Source organism: Schistocerca nitens, chromosome 5 (genome assembly GCF_023898315.1).
Source record: "Schistocerca nitens isolate TAMUIC-IGC-003100 chromosome 5, iqSchNite1.1, whole genome shotgun sequence".
In the NCBI taxonomy this organism is placed as follows: Eukaryota; Metazoa; Arthropoda; class Insecta; order Orthoptera; family Acrididae; genus Schistocerca; species Schistocerca nitens.
Window position 1 is genome coordinate 273,597,939 of NC_064618.1, and position 16,973 is coordinate 273,614,911.

At 43.7% G+C, this 16,973-nt stretch overlaps 1 protein-coding gene across 1 annotated transcript; it reads left to right on the forward strand.

Annotated features, from left to right (window-relative positions):
• Positions 1–4,735: 4,735 nt before the first annotated feature.
• On the forward strand, positions 4,736–16,546 carry LOC126260379 (troponin T, cardiac muscle-like). The gene is made up of 3 exons (XM_049957706.1): positions 4,736–5,483; positions 6,665–6,984; positions 16,439–16,546. Exons 1-3 carry the CDS (start codon positions 4,736–4,738, stop codon positions 16,544–16,546), a joined length of 1,176 nt encoding a protein of 391 aa, XP_049813663.1.
• The last annotated feature ends 427 nt before the right edge of the window (positions 16,547–16,973 follow it).

A 16,973-nucleotide genomic window follows, 5' to 3' on the forward strand; every position in this document is an offset into this window, starting at 1 on the left:
AAATCTTCATCACCAAACCTAGGGCTGTCAGAGATGTTAGTTCTAAAATGGAGATAAAATCCACAAAAACCTAATCCTAAGACGAGTTTGAGGAGGGACTCAAAAACTCCTGAAGAAGTTAACCTGTGCGTCGATGCTGAGCAAACTTTTATTGATATATTTGCAAAGAACATGGTATAACATATGTTACTTGCATACACAACTGTTACACAGATTATTTTATGGACCAGTCATACTTCTCAGGTAATTTGACACCTTTTAGAAGATCAGTTTGTTTCATATAAAACTCTGCAAAGCTCATATGAAAGTTACAAGTATACTGTAAGACGCTCTCAGTTATTGATACACCCAAACGACCCCGTTCCTCAGTTCATTCAGCTCCCCTTAATGAAAAAATTCTCTCAACGTTAGAATTGCGTGCTACAATTGAAAACATTGATTAGCAGCTCTGACTTCTGAACGTAGAAATATGTATTTCTGCAAAATAGAAGACATTTTTTCTGGACAGGTAATACTGATTTCCAATTATTCTCTGAAACTCTTGAGACCAGAAAATTCTTCAAATGCACGTACTGATCAACCATTGCCGATTCACAAATATTTACTTCTGTTCCTTTTAACTAAACGAATGTCCTTTCTGTGTCTTCCCATTCCATTTATTTAATCAAAGGCATCCACTCAAAAATGTCAAAACCCTTTGATGAAACCCTTTTTTGAGGTAAGTAATCACAGCATCATAAAACTCTTTTACTTCGTTGTGAAATTTTTCGATGATTAGTTCACATCGCTGAACTTTTGCATTTTTTAAATTTCTCTTGTAGGGAAATTATTGTATTCTCAGTAATGACCTTCACTTGAATCAGAGATATGTTGCTACAGTCAGTTTTCTCTATTTGCTTACTAAACTAACTAAACCGATGGTGTGTAAATCAAAAGTAAGCCACGTTTGATGGAGCAGAGAAAAATTCTACCGATATCTTCGGTAGTTTTTCTGCTGACAAGAAAAAAAGATTTCAGAACTTCCCATAGTTGCAAGGGTCTCTCACTGCAGAAATTAAAAACAACAGTCTAGTTTTACTGTGCGACAAGAGTTTCCTTCAGCAGATATCCACAAGTTCACGAAAGTCAACGGGTTTTGAGGCTCTGATTGTGTAGAAGGAAAAGTAGTTAAAAGGTTTCACCACAATTAACTCGACATCAGTAGATAAAATATGTGCAGCAGTTAAGACAGTGCTAAGTAAAATGTATGCTGACCAGACCAATCCTTACAGGTTTCTCCCAACTTTCGTTTTTAACCGAGTGACTACGTTTTTTTCACCTCCACGGTACAACTCCCCAGTCGTCGCCGCAAAATGAGACACAACTACTTAAAATAATTTTAAGATCTCAAATGCGTAAGCTGGATTAAGCTGGAAATAGTCTTCGACGTTTCAATTTGTTCAGAATCCAGCTTAGTTAGATTAGTTTTATCCCTTCACTTGCATCAAAATACGTGGTGTTCAAAGAGTCTCTCTGCAGTGCCGTATGACTGTTAGCCGCCCGTTCAGTATGGATTGTTCGCCTGCCTGGGTTACTTCCCTTCAAGTGGACTCTCCCAACATTCCACTGTTTCGTTTATCTCATCCAGCGTCAGTAAAAGAATGTTCAAATGTGTGTGAAATCTTATGCGACTTAACTGCTAAGGCCATCAGTCCCTAACCTTACACACTACTTAACCTAAATTATCCTAAGGACAAATACACACACACACACCCATGCCCGAGGGAGGACTCGAACCTCCGCCGGGATCAGTCGTACAATCCATGACTGCAGCGCCCCAGACCGCTCGGCTAATCCCGCGCCCAGCGTCAGTAGTATCGTTGGAGTGTGTCGTTACGTGTTGACGTGAACCATTAGTTCCTTTGTTCGTTTGTTTCGTTTTTGTCACTGATAAACTGCTAACCATTGAGGAACGTGTGTTTTTTGTCGAACAAGTGTTCAAAGCTGGCGATAAATACACGCTTTCAGTTCGTCAAACCCTTAATGCAGTTATCCCGGAGACAACACTCCCACATCGCGATATTGTGCAAGATTTGATTACCAAATTTTGAAGTATGGGTTCACTGACAGATGCACCGAAAAGTGGTCGTCCTAGCGTTTTGTCTGAGAGTAAATTACTCGATATTTCCGATAAAAAGTATATGAGTCTGAACACGTCAGTAAGTAAAATCACCCAGGAAATCGTTGTTAGTGTCGAAACGGCCCACACAGCTGTAAGGAAAAAATTAGAACTTTTCCCATACAAAGTGACAGTCGTGAGAGAACTGAAAAATACTGATCATGGCAAGAGACATCATTATTGTCAATGGTTCAAAAATTTCGTTCAACAAAATGGGTTATTCTTAATGAAACGTTTTGCACTGATGAGGCATGGTTTCATTTATCCGGATACATGAACTCGCAAAATTCTCGTATGTGGAGTACTGCAAATTGTAAGGGGTCCGCAGGCCCTTACTACTAAGTTTGCGCTCACACAGGTCGACAGGGCAACTATCGAGTAGTGTGTGTGCAGGTCGCGAGAGCTAGAGGGGGTTCACCGGAGTGCCAAGTGCTGCTTGGGTAGATTCCCGCGAGGCGGGAAGAACTGGGCGGAGAGGAGTTAGTGTGGAGAGTGCCAAGTCAGGGTGTGGCAGGTTCCTGCGAGGCGGGCAGAGCTGTGCAGAAGCCAGCAGTTGAATTAATGTAAACTATCGACAAAGGGAGTGGCCATCGCCGCGGTTTAACCCCTTTGTGTTAGTATTATACGGGAAAGTGAGAAAGTTTAATTACAGAGTGATTTCAGTGATATTAAGTGCCGCTATTGAACTTCCGCGTCTACCGCGCCGGCATTACTTGGATTACAGTGATTGGATGTTGCGTGTGACGATTAAAAATAACTAGAGAAACCTGTGCTGAAATTAGCCGTCATTTACAGTGTATTGACGAAGGCAGTGGCTGTCTCCTTATTTTGTGCTTTTGCTAAGAATATAGAACTTGTTTGTGAAACTGTGTTGTGTCCTTCTTACCACCAAAAAGTACTTACTACAGTATTTGCGAAGGACAATACGGAATGTAACATCCCCTGAGCAGTCCAATCCGATTGCCAGCCCATTAGGTACACGGTCACATTAATCAATTATATAATTTTGGGCTGCTAACCAGATCCCGAACGAGCGGGAACAATAAAATAAATATAAAGGGCATGTTACACCTTGGCTTACCGTGAAAGGACAAGTGCAATTTCGGACGAGTCGTAAGGAACAATAGGTAATTTACCTTGCTTAACGCCAGAAAACTAATTTTTCAAGGTGGAATCGGGACAGTGCATGAACGTTAAAATAGCGATAAGGAACAGTGCATTTTTTGAACAATACGAAGTAAGAATATCGCACGATTGTGACAAAACTGTTTTTCTTGCAATATTAAATAGAACAATAGCGTCAATAAACTGTATTGTAAAGTGCAAATGCGAAAATCCGCGCGAAAAACTGGGAAAAGTGATCACTAAAGAAAGACACGTGTGAACAGTAAAATAGTGAGACGAGCCAAGATTTCGTCACAAAAGTTGTTAGAAAGGTGTTTAATGATAACATGTTGACGGAAATTGCTTTTTGAACGGTGAAAATCGGACAGTTTCGTGTGGACCCATAAACTTGTATGCTGACGATAATGTATTGTGGCGACGCAATTAGTGAGTGACGTCACGCAGACTCGTGTAGCAGTTGCACCAAAGAGCTTCGATCCGCGAGGTGATTTCACACGACACCACGGCGAGCGACGCGACTTCGAGATACCGAGCGCAGTTCCGGCATCTAGCGGCCGAACTACAAACTACGCCCGCCTACAGCGCCACGGAGCGACGCAACTTCGAGACAACGAGCGCAGTTCCGGCATCTAGCGGCCGAACTACAAACTACGCCCGCCTGCAGCGCCACGGAGCGGCTGACGGGGAACTACGTCGCCTTGCAGCTGATCTTCAACTTCACGCGAGCTCCAGTGGCGGCACAGCCACGCCCATCTCAAACGTCAAAACATCGCGACTCGCGGTAACGTCGGTTGGTGAGTGAAGACGACGGGTTAACATAACAGTAAATTGCAGTGTGCAATATTCGCGATAAATAAACAGTTTTTAACTGATATTTACATTAGGAAAAATGCTAAATTGCAGTAATTTCCGAAAAGTTTGTGAAACATACTATGAAGTATAGCATGCTTACGTATGCACACTGCACTGTATAAATGGTAATTGTTTTGGGTAATTTGGCATTTTTAGATTTTGTGAGTGTTATGATTATTTTGTTTAAAACATTTTTACATAAATGGTGTATGTGGAAATTGTTACAGGAAATTTAGGTTTTTGAGGGCTGTTATGTTCAGTACTCATGCATGTTGTATCATTTTGGGAATTAATTGAAAGGATTGCAGGAACTGTTTGATTAGTTTCATGGTAATTAGGAGTGTTTTGGGTTATTGGAGGTTATTTTATATTATTTGCCTGGGCATTAAAAATAAACCAAACATGTCTTCTGAAGATAAGCAGGTCTGTGAGGCAGTAGTTGAAAGGAAAGGAATAGGACAAGAAGACAGAGATGATTCAGGAATCAGTGATTGTGGACTGTCATTAGGAAGCCCGTCAGCACATTCAACTAGTTACCCTGAGACACCAGGACAAGCGATGAGAACTAGGTCAGTTTCAGAGGATGCCGATATGTGGTCGATGTTGGTAGACTTGATAAAGAAGAGTTCGCAAGAAACTAACGCATCATTAGAGAGGAGTTCGCAAGAAGCTAGAGAAAGGGAAGAAATATCCCGAGAATCATTAGAGAAAAGTCTCAGAAAATCACTAAGGGAAGATTTACGAGAATCATTAGAGAAGAATTCACAAGAAACTAAAGCATCGTTAGAGAAAAATTCACAAGAAACTAAAGCATCGTTAGAGAAGAGTTCACAAGAAACGAGAGAAGCACTAAAGGAAGATTTACAAGAGATCAAAACATCACAAATGAAGATGGAATATAATTTGAAGAAGGAAATGCAGGAGTTGCAAGAACGACTGAAGATGGACATCGACGAGAGAGAAAAGAAGCTACAGAAGAGCATAGACCAAGTCCAGGGAGACGTGGAAAAGGTGGAAGGAAAGTTAACAAAAAAGATAGAAAACGATATTGAAGAAACGAAAGCCGAATTGGGAGAAAGAATCAACGAAGTGGAAACAAATTGCAATCATCGAATCACCGAGGTGACGCAGATGCAGAAACAATGCAACGAGGCGGTTAAGGGGATAGGAGATAGGCAAAACCAACTAGCTGTCAATCTGAGAAATGCTATAGCCGTGCAACGAGAAGAAGGTAACAAGAGGGTTGAAATGGAGGTCAAGCAGTTACACCAGGGAGTGCAGCAATTGGAAAGCAAGACAGAAGAAATTGATAGACGAATTAGCAATGCCACCTTAGCCGTTGGGGGAGGTAAGGTCGTTACATTGATGAGCAGTGATAATCGGTGCATCCAAAGTAATACAGGGCAGAAATTTAGACCGAAAGGAGGATTGCACCCAATGATATTTATAAAATGGCTAAAAGGAGTTTTCCCAGCACATCTTAAGGACTCAGACAAGATTCAATTTGCAATAGATCGAATGGAAGGTGAGGCCTTCACTTGGGGAGTCAGGAAGAAGGAAGGGACTACGAGTTATGACCAGTTTGAAGAGGAATTCTTGAAGAAATACTGGTCCAAAAGCCATCAATGTGCAGCAATTGAGGACCTACTCCATCGCAAGTCACTTAGTACATGGAGAGGAACGTTGAGAGAGTTTGCTGAACATTTGTGGGAATTGAACGAAACCTTGGAACAACCCCTGAGTGATGACGTAATGATATCAGCAATAAAAAGAAGAATGAGCCAGAGAATGCAAGAAACTATATCCGGGAGCCTAATTGAAGATAGGGAGGCTTTGATGAAGATACTGGAACAGTTGGAATCTGTTCGATCACAGGGACACAATCAACCTAACGATCAAAACCGAGGGGGAGGTAATGACCCAAGGAATCATTTCGGTAATTCATCTAATTATAGAGGAAGAGGTGGCAGTCATAGATACAGGAACCAGGGTGGTGAACGTCAATGGAGAAATGATTGGAGAAGGAATGAAGAACCAAGAGATCATGAGAGAAGGTGGGATAGGCGAATGAATGACACGGTGCATATAGAAGAGGAGGAAAGACCGGAAAACTAAATGACACTCCAGATGAGGTCCGATCGGGAGTGAGAACTACGAGGACCAGAATAAACCTACTAAGACACGACAATGGTGGAGACCTCAGAGAAGATCTACTGGAGGAAAGAAGTGGGATTCCCAAAGAACCCAGGCTACCCATGACAGGGATCAAGTTATGTGGACTGAATATCGAGGCATTAGTTGATACAGGAAGTGAAGTGTGTGCAATATCCAAAAGGTTATATGAACAGATACTAAAAGCGAATGTTAACTTGCCTAGTTTCCCAGTGAGTGGAGTAAGGATTGTGAACGCGTTGGGTGCAAAGAGTAAACCTATTAAAGAACAAGTGTTAATTACATTCGAAATAGAGGGAGAAGAATACGAAGCAACGTTTTTGGTGGTGGCTGGATTGAACACATCGATTATTTTAGGGATAGATTGGTTGAATGAAGTTGATGCAGTAGTGAGTTTTGATGAAGGTACTATCAAAGTCAAAGGAAGAAAGGGAGAAGAGAAGAGGTTGAAATTTGCTGAGGGGAATGCGATCGAAGAAGGGGAAGAGTTCAGAAGAATAAATTTGTGTCACGAAGAGGAACCCAACATGGGATACGGGGAAGAGGAACCAGGAGCAGAAGTATTAATATACCTTGAGGGAATAGCACGAGAGGATAGACATAAAGAGGACAAGATCAGAAAAAAATTGGAGGAGATGACGCAACTAGATGAGAGGACTAAGAAGAAATTAGCTACAGTACTATACAGGCGTTGTAAAGTATTTTCTCAACGGCCACGTATCATGCAAGGAGTGGAGTGTAAGTTAAAGATAAAGAACCATAAACCGTTCAATATAAAACAGTATCCCATTCCCCAGGCGAAACGAAGAGCAGTAAATGAAGAAATACGGAAGATGATGGACCTTGGGGTTATAGAACGGGCCAATAGTCAATACAACAACCCCCTATTTGTTGTTGATAAGAAGGATGGAAAAGTGAGGATAGTTTTGGATGCACGAACGGTGAACAAAATCATCGAACCGGAGAGGGACAAACCAGAAACTATAGAAGAACTGATTCAAAAATTCCGAGGAGCAAAGGTGCTTAGTAGTATCGATTTGACTGCTGGGTACTGGCAGATACCATTGGCCGCAGAGTCTCGCCAGTATACAGCATTTACTTATGGAGGAAGATGCTATCAATTTAGGGTGTTGCCATTTGGACTTAATGTGTCAGTGTCTGAATTTATAAGAGCGATGGACAAAACACTAGGCGAAGAGTTACTTAAGAAGGTCACTGTCTACGTGGATGACCTCTTGATAGCAAGCGAATCATGGGAAGAGCATTTGGATAGACTGGATGCAATCTTGGCAGCTTTTGAAACCGCAGGAGTAACTGTAAACCTGGACAAGTCGGAATTTGGCAAATCAAAGATAAAATTTCTGGGCCATATAATATCCGAGGAGGGTATCTATCCTGATCCTAGTAAAATGGAGGCTATTAAAAATTTTCCGGCTCCCCATAGTAAGAAACAGTTGCGAGCATTCTTTGGGGTTTGCGAGTTTTATAGAAAGTTTGTCAAAGGACCTATGCTTAATGCCCCGAATATGAGGGAATTGACCAAGGCGAGGATGCCGTGGCATTGGAGTGCAGAGTGCCAAACCGAGTTTGAGAATATTAAGGAAGCACTATATAATGCAGATATATTGTACCACCCAGAATTTTCCAAGGATTTTTATTTAGGAGCAGACAGCTCGGACTATGGACTAGGAATACATTTATACCAAGTAGAGAGGAGCGGAAGAGGTGAGAATGTAAGAACAATAGCATTTGGTAGCAGAAGTTTAAATGCTTGGGAGAGAAAATATTCGATTACTGAAAGGGAAGCATTGGCAATTGTGTGGGGGTTTAAGCGTTTCCGGTATTATTTGGCCGGGAGGCATGTGAAAGTCGTGACTGACCATAAGGCCCTTACATTTCTGACTACAAGCAAATTGAGGCACAGCAGACTAACGCGATGGGCCCTAGCATTACAAGACTATGACTTCGAGATAATTTATGAACCAGGAGCAACACATATAATACCTGATGCTTTGTCAAGATTACCAGCTGACTCAAGAGGAATGTTGATGGACAGGCCGGAAGGAGAAGGGGATAGAATTAACCTGATGAAGGGAGTACAGTATGAAGAATTCATAAGGAAGTTCCTAAGGAATGTGCGTAGGGAACAGAACGAGGACGAGAAATTAAAGACAATTAAAAACAAATACAGGTGTGCAGGAGAGGAAAGAATTCGCACATTCTATTATATTCACAATGGGATACTTTATAAAAGAAACAAGGAGAGTGAGGAGAACTGGAAACTCTGTGTGCCTGAGCATGTGGTAGAAAAATTAATTTGGTATACGCACTATAGTAATGCGCATTATGGACCAAAGAAGTGTCTGGAAAAGTTGAAGTTGGATTGTGCTTTCAACAACATGGGAAGGCGTATACGTAAAATACTGAGTACATGTGACACCTGTCAGAAATCTAAGACGACCACAGTACAGCACAAAGGATATATGCATCCAATTGTACCAACATCAATTAAAGACATAGTTGCAGTGGATCTGTTTGGGCCACTTCCTGCCTCACGAGGGAATTACACACAAATCTTAGTAGCGGAAGAACTGGTTTCCAAATACATAAAATTTTACCCGTTGAAGAAAGCTACTAGTAGAGCCATCATTAACCAATTTGAGAAAGACTATTTCCAAAAGGTGTGTATACCTAAGCGAATATTGAGTGATAATGGGTCACAGTTCAGGTCAAAGGAATGGACGGAGATGCTAAGGGAGCACGGAATAGAGCAAATTGCCATTTCTTGGTATAGACCAGCTTCTAACCCAGCGGAACGAACAATGAAAGAGTTGAACCGTTTATGCCGAACCTACTGTCATAGGAAGCATGGTTCATGGAAAGAATATCTGGAAGAATTTGAGCGGGTTAGGAATCACCTCCCACATGATTCTACAGGGTTTGCACCATGTGAAGTATTGCTCAATCAGGAACCCGATATTGATATAATCCATTATGGAGTCGAGGTAGCAGTTGTCGTTATACTGGTTATCACATTTAGCATTCAACCGCGATTTTTATATATATTTTAACAACGCGTTTCGAGAGACAATGCTCTCATCATCAGGTTGTAAAATCTATGTCGCGAAATTAAACGTACTAAAAAGACAAAATACCATCACCAATAGTTGGTGGGTCCATAGAGTAAAAAAGAATTAAAAGTATATTGGACTGTGGGTCCTCGTCTTACATTAAAGTTGTTGACGCAGGTCGATGGCCGTCCCATAGCTACCAAATATGCTGTCGACTGCGCCGGCTCGGGTGCTGTTGTGGACTAACGTGCCTAGGTGTTGTGGCGTGGTTACCGCCGTGTGCTTGACGGTAACGCTATGCTATTGGGCGCCTCATTTCCTTACTGCATTGGTCTGCCATCGTTAGCCTCTCGCAACTCCGTCATTGACATGCGACTTAAAACTTGTAGCATGTCAATGACGGAGTTGCGAGAGGCTAACGATGGCAGACCAATGCAGTAAGGAAATGAGGCGCCCAATAGCATAGCGTTACCGTCAAGCACACGGCGGTAACCACGCCACAACACCTAGGCACGTTAGTCCACAACAGCACCCGAGCCGGCGCAGTCGACAGCATATTTGGTAGCTATGGGACGGCCATCGACCTGCGTCAACAACTTTAATGTAAGACGAGGACCCACAGTCCAATATACTTTTAATTCTTTTTTACTCTATGGACCCACCAACTATTGGTGATGGTATTTTGTCTTTTTAGTACGTTTAATTTCGCGACATAGATTTTACAACCTGATGATGAGAGCATTGTCTCTCGAAACGCGTTGTTAAAATATATATAAAAATCGCGGTTGAATGCTAAATGTGATAACCAGGAACCCGATAGTATTTTTCGTGAGTTGGTAGTCTACCCACCAGGGAGTTCATTGACCTGGGAAAGAAAGTTGGAGATGGTGGAATTAAGTATGAAGGAGAAGGCTAGGAAAAGACAGGAAAGACACGACAAACTAGTGAAACCGATAACTTACCGAGTGGGAGACCTGGTATTAGTAAAGGTTCATGCTAGATCAAAGAAAATAAACTCTGAAATACATAAGTTTAACCACGTTTATAAAGGACCATACAGAATTATAAAAATTGGCCATCCTAACACTGTGGAATTGGAATATGCACGGACAAAGAGAGCGCATGGTAAAGAGCATGTGGAAAACATAAAAAGGTACTACTCGCACGAGAGTAGAAGTAACCCAGATGAGGAAGAGGAACTCGATTAGGGCAAATGTATGAACTGAGAGTGTCTAAGCTCCTTGAAGTAGTGTGTAGGACATGATTAGGACAATTAGCTGTAAAATGGACCTTTGAAAGAGGGAAGTGTTTATTTACATTGTGTTTTGTGATATATTACAATTAGAGTTGCATATGTCATGTTAAAGATTATCTAAAGATGAATATAAAACCGGTAATAACTAATTTGGTAATAATAATTCATATATTCTGTGTTTAGGTAATAATATTTCAGTGTATACGTTGTGTGTTGTCATTTTGATATTGGACTAGAGAGGACTATTGCTGGTTGAAATGAAAAATTGTAATTTTGGACAATGCCATTTATGTGATGTAATAACCTTTTGTAGAAATTGTTGTGGAGGCAGCCCACTACCGGAGTCCAGGACTATTTTGACAAATTGTAAATTCATTAATTATTTGTATTGCATGTTTTGTTCAAATGTAACTATGTTTTTAATCCCTTGCCGATTCTTTTTCACCTGCGGTTCAAAAGAAGTTTTTGAGGGCGGGGATGTAAGGGGTCCGCAGGCCCTTACTACTAAGTTTGCGCTCACACAGGTCGACAGGGCAACTATCGAGTAGTGTGTGTGCAGGTCGCGAGAGCTAGAGGGGGTTCACCGGAGTGCCAAGTGCTGCTTGGGTAGATTCCCGCGAGGCGGGAAGAACTGGGCGGAGAGGAGTTAGTGTGGAGAGTGCCAAGTCAGGGTGTGGTAGGTTCCCGCGAGGCGGGCAGAGCTGTGCAGAAGCCAGCAGTTGAATTAATGTAAACTATCGACAAAGGGAGTGGCCATCGCCGCGGTTTAACCCCTTTGTGTTAGTATTATACGGGAAAGTGAGAAAGTTTAATTACAGAGTGATTTCAGTGATATTAAGTGCCGATATTGAACTTCCGCGTCTACCGCGCCGGCATTACTTGGATTACAGTGATTGGATGTTGCGTGTGACGATTAAGAGTAACTAGAGAAACCTGTGCTGAGATTAGCCGTCATTTACAGTGTATTGACGAAGGCAGTGGCTGTCTCCTTATTTTGTGCTTTTGCTAAGAATATAGAACTTGTTTGTGAAACTGTGTTGTGTCCTTCTTACCACCAAACAGTACTTATTACAGTATTTGCGAAGGACAATACGGAATGTAACATCCCCTGAGCAGTCCAATCCGATTGCCAGCCCATTAGGTACACGGTCACATTAATCAATTATCTAGTTTTGGGCTGCTAACCAGATCCCGAACGAGCGGGAACAATAAAATAAATATAAAGGGCATGTTACAAAATACATTGTGTATTCATGAGGAACCACTACTTCATTCTGTGAAAATAGCAGTTTGGAGCCGGCCGCTGGTGGCCGAGCGGTTCTGGCGCTACAGTCTGGAACCGCGCGACCGCTACGGTCGCAGGTTCGAATCCTGCCTCGGGAATGGATGTGTGTGTGTTGTCCTTAGGTTAGTTAGGTTACGTAGTTCTAAGTTCTAGGGGACTTATGACCTCAGCAGTTGAGTCCCATAGTGCTCAGAGCCATTTTTGAAGCAGTTTGGACTGCAATTTTTAGTCCTCTGTTTGTGGGTCCCATATTTTTCAACGAAACAATAAATGCACAACGATACTGCACTGATATTCTGTACCCATTCATATGAGAACCCGTGTTAAGTGAAATACTGAACGGTTATTTTCAACAAGACGGTGCAACCGCGCAGGCAGCTCCCGTTTCAGTGTCACTGCTTGCTGATGTTTTTGGTGATCGCATAATTTCACAGGGACTTTAGCCTCCACGGCCGCCTGACCTAACACCACCTGACTTTTTCTTCTGGGGTGCAGCGAAAGCAACTGTAAATAAAAACCGTTCAGAATCCATCCATGAATTGGAAACTGCAATATCCACTTTCACTGCTTCTGTTACAGAAGAAATGTTGCAGCTTGTGTTTGGAAACATGTTTGGACGAATTGAATTGCGTATTCAACAACAGGAGGGACACTTTCAACATTTAATGTGAAAATTTGTAAGTAAAAATGAATATAGAATAAATTAATAGTTTGTATTTCACTGAGTTTCATTTCGGTTGCCCGCATCTCGTGGTCGTGCGGTAGCGTTCTCGCTTCCCACGCCCGGGTTCCCGGGTTCGATTTCCGGCGGGGTCAGGGATTTTCTCTGCCTCGTGATGGCTGGGTGTTGTGTGATGTCCTTAGGTTAGTTAGGTTTAAGTAGTTCTAAGTTCTAGGGGACTGATGACCATAGATGTTAAGTCCCAAAGTGCTCAGAGCCATTTGAACCATTTTCATTTCGGTATATTCACTGCGGCATACGGCACGCCTGGCTAATAGTCATACGGCACTACGGAGACACTTTTTGAACACCCCAGTTACCGTACTCCCCTGGCCACCAAATTCATCGGACTGAAACCCAGTCGAGAATCTGTGGAGCCCTCTCTATCAGGCTGTTCGCGCCACGGATCGTCTACCGAGTTAACTAGCACAGCTGGACACGGCAATGGGATCAGCATGGCTCCATATCCCTGACTCCCTTCCTGCATGTCTCGCAGCGGTCCACCCTGCAAAAGCTGGTTATTCACGCTTTTGACAGGCGGTCACACTAACGTGACTGGACAGCGTAGAAAGCGATCTTGTTTTCTTGCCTCACTGGTCACATTCTTCTCCCTGTTGAACGAGACAAATGCCTCTGACTGCTTTCGCCGCTCAACAACATGAAATCCCACGTTGTCTTAAACCCGTCCAGCTCCACGTCCACGTTCGTTTTCGTATCCAGCATGAGGACTAAGGGCGTACGTGAGGACTGTTACAGTAGCTAAAAAACCTGCGGCAGTGATCTTGCCGTCTTGAACCTTACTGGCCACGTTCTTCTTCATGCCGCACAGATATAATGTGTCTGATTCTACCTTACATGCTTGCGAACGCTCAGCGACGTGAAATTCTATGTCGTCTAGAACTCCTCTACTCCACGTTCGCATTCACGGTCCGTGTGAGGACTTTGGTTGTAAGTCAGGACCGTTGAAACTTCTTTATTTGAATGAGTGTGTCTGTACTTAAATTGCAGAATGATTGAGAAGATGAAACTTCTACGTTATTTTATTCTAAAACAGCTGAGTAAAACTGAACGTAGTGAGCCTACTTTCTCTTTACTTTTTTTATCTTGTCAACACTGACCCACAACATTCTGGAGCAACGCAATCTGACTGATGAAACAAATTACAACCTGATTTCAAAAAATTAATTCAAAAGAATGGCCCTGACTAAAAAGAAATCTTAACAATAACCTACACATTTCGTTAAGCACTTATGTCACAAAAATCATTAGGCAAACTACTGCAATACATCGAGCGTCGATAGTGCCAGCTAAATAAAAGATTCTAACTACTAAGTCCACTAACTAATAAAAGGCACGGGGTTAGCAAAGGAAAGATTTTGTTGCAAACCAAATAATGTATTTCTTTTTACCTTAATAATGTGACATCCGGTTCAAACAGGACTATACACTACTGGACATTAGAACTGCTACACCACGAAGATAACGTGCTAGAGATGCGAAATTTAACCGACAGGAAGAAGATGCTGTGATATGCAACTTATTAGCTTTACATAGCATTCAAATGGTTCAAATGGCTCTGAACACAATGCGACTCAACTTCTGAGGTCATTAGTCGCCTAGAACTTAGAACTAATTAAACCTAACTAACCTAAGGACGTCACACACATCCATGCCCGAGGCAGGATTCGAACCTGCGACCGTAGCGGTCGCTCGGTTCCAGACTGTAGCGCCCAGAACCGCACGGCCACTCCGGCCGGCTCATAGCATTCACACAAGGTTGGCGCCAGTGGCGACACCTACAACGTGCTGACATGAGGAAAGTTTCCAACCGATTTCTCATACACAAACTGCAGTTGACCGGCGTTGTCTGGTGAAACGTTGTTGTGATGCCTCGTGTAAGGAGGAGAAATGCGTACCATCACGTTTCCGACTTTGATAAAGGTCAGATTGTAGCCTATCGCGTTGCGGTTTATCGTTTCGTGACATTGCTGCTCGCGTTGGTCGAGATCCAATGACTGTTAGCAGAGTATGGAATCGGTGGGTTCAGGAGGGTAATACGGAACGCCGTGCTGGATCCCAACGGCCTCGTATCACTAGCAGTCGAGATGACAGACATCTTATCCGCATGGCTGTAACGGATCGTGCAGCCACGTCTCGATCCCTGAGTCAACAGATGGGGACGTTTGCAAGACAACAACCATCTGCACGAACAGTTCGACGACGTTTGCAGCAGCATGGACTATCAGCTCGGAGACCATGGCTGCGGTTGCCCTTGACGCTGGGCGCTGGGCCGGCGGGGGTGGCCGAGCGGTTCTAGGCGCTACAGTCTGGAACCGCGCGACCACTACGGTCGGAGGTTCGAATCCTGCCTCGGGCATGGATGTGTGTGATGTCCTTAGATTAGTTAGGTTTAAGTAGTTCTAAGTTCTAGGGGACTGATGACCTCAGACAGGAGTGCCTGCGATGGTGTAATCAACGACGAACCTGGGTGCACGAATGGCAAAACGTCATTTTTTGGTATGAGTCCAGAATCTGTTTACAGTAACATGATGGTCATATCCGTGTTTGGCGACATCGCGGTGAACGCACATTGGAAGCGTGTATTCGTCATCGCCATACTGGCGTATCACCCGGCGTGATGGTATGGGGTGCCATTGGTTACACGTCTCGGTCACCTCTTGTTCGCGTTGACAGCACTTTGAACAGTGAACATTACATTTCAGATGTGTTACGACCCGTGGCTATACCGTTCATTAGATCCCTGCGAAACCTTACATTTCAGCAGGATAATGCACGACCGCATGTTGTAGGTCCTGCACGGGTCTTTCTAGATACAGAAAATGTTCGACTGCTGCCCTGGCCAGCACATTCTCCAGATCTCTCACCTATTGAAAACGTCTGGTCAATGGTGGCCGAGTAACTGGCTCGTCACAATACGCCAGTCACTACTCTTGATGAGCCGTGGTATCGTGTTGAAGCTGCATGGGCAGCTATACCTGTAGACGCCATCCAAGCTCCGTTTGACTCAATGCCCAGGCGTATGAAGGCCCTTATTACGGCCACAGGTGGTTGTTCTGGGTAGTGATTTCTCAGAATCTGTGCACCCAAATTGCGTGAAAATTAATCACATGTCTGTTCTAGTATAATATATTTGTCCAATGAATACCCGTTTATCATCTGCATTTCTTCTTGGTGTATCAATTTTAATGGCCAGTAGTGTAAATCGTCATTGACATATAGTACAAAGTTATATAATCGTGAATAATATTCAATCTCCGAGTCGAACATGTACAGACCGTTAGCCTACGCTAACACTTCAGATCTCTACTCTCCATCAATGCTAACTTCTCACATCTAACATCCATCACTGCTGGCTGTTCACCTCCAATTGCCCAACATTACTGGCGATTAACTTCCAACAACGAGTCCAATCGCCACAGAGTCTCTTACAAAGAAAGCGCAGTCCAATGCAAAGCTCTACATAGCTTTGCCAACACAGAAGCAGCCCACTTACACCGTTACAGTAAGCAAACAACCTGCGGCAGGATAGCTCTCGCAGAAAGCGATCTTGTTGTCTTGTATCTGACCGGCCACATTCTTCTCCACTCTGGACAGTTCTAACGCGCCTGATTCTGCATTCCATTCTTGGGAACGCTGAGCAACCTCAAAGTCTATGTCTCCACAGAATTCGTCGAGCTCCACGTTCACGTTCGCTTTCACGTCCCGTGTGAGGACACTGAGTGTACATCAGGACCGCCGCAGTAGCTAAACAACACGCACAGTGAGTGGCGCCGCACAGGAAGCGGCGTCGCGCTGCCCCCTGAGGGGCATCCCCGGCGGCGTGTCGCATCACAGCGTCGCCGAGTGCGGCCCAGGAAATGAATGGGCGTCTCCCAGCGACCACTAATTACCGGCGCAGGCGGCAGACTCGTTACCGCCGCACGTCCCATTATGTGCCCGCCGGCCGCCGTCCTAATATCGTTATTAAGCAAACTAATTTCTCACGTGTCCGTAGAGTGCCGGCGTCACGGGCGTCTAACGTCTTCATCAGCCGCCACCGCCGCTGCCGCCGCCGCCACCGTCCCCGGTCACGGCGTAGGCCAGCCCTCGCTGCCTGCTGCTTGCTATGTAAATGCGGATTCTCATTAACGAGCGAACTACTACGCTGTTTCTCCAAATTACGTTTCTTGTTGGCCGCATTAATTTCCTACCGCCTCCTCCCCGCCCCCTCCACCTACACTCACTCGTGGGTGCCTTAAAAATTTTAGCTTGTCGCACCAAAACTTCATCGTGATGGTCCTTTTTACGATTCGGTTAATACCGCCCGGCACAAT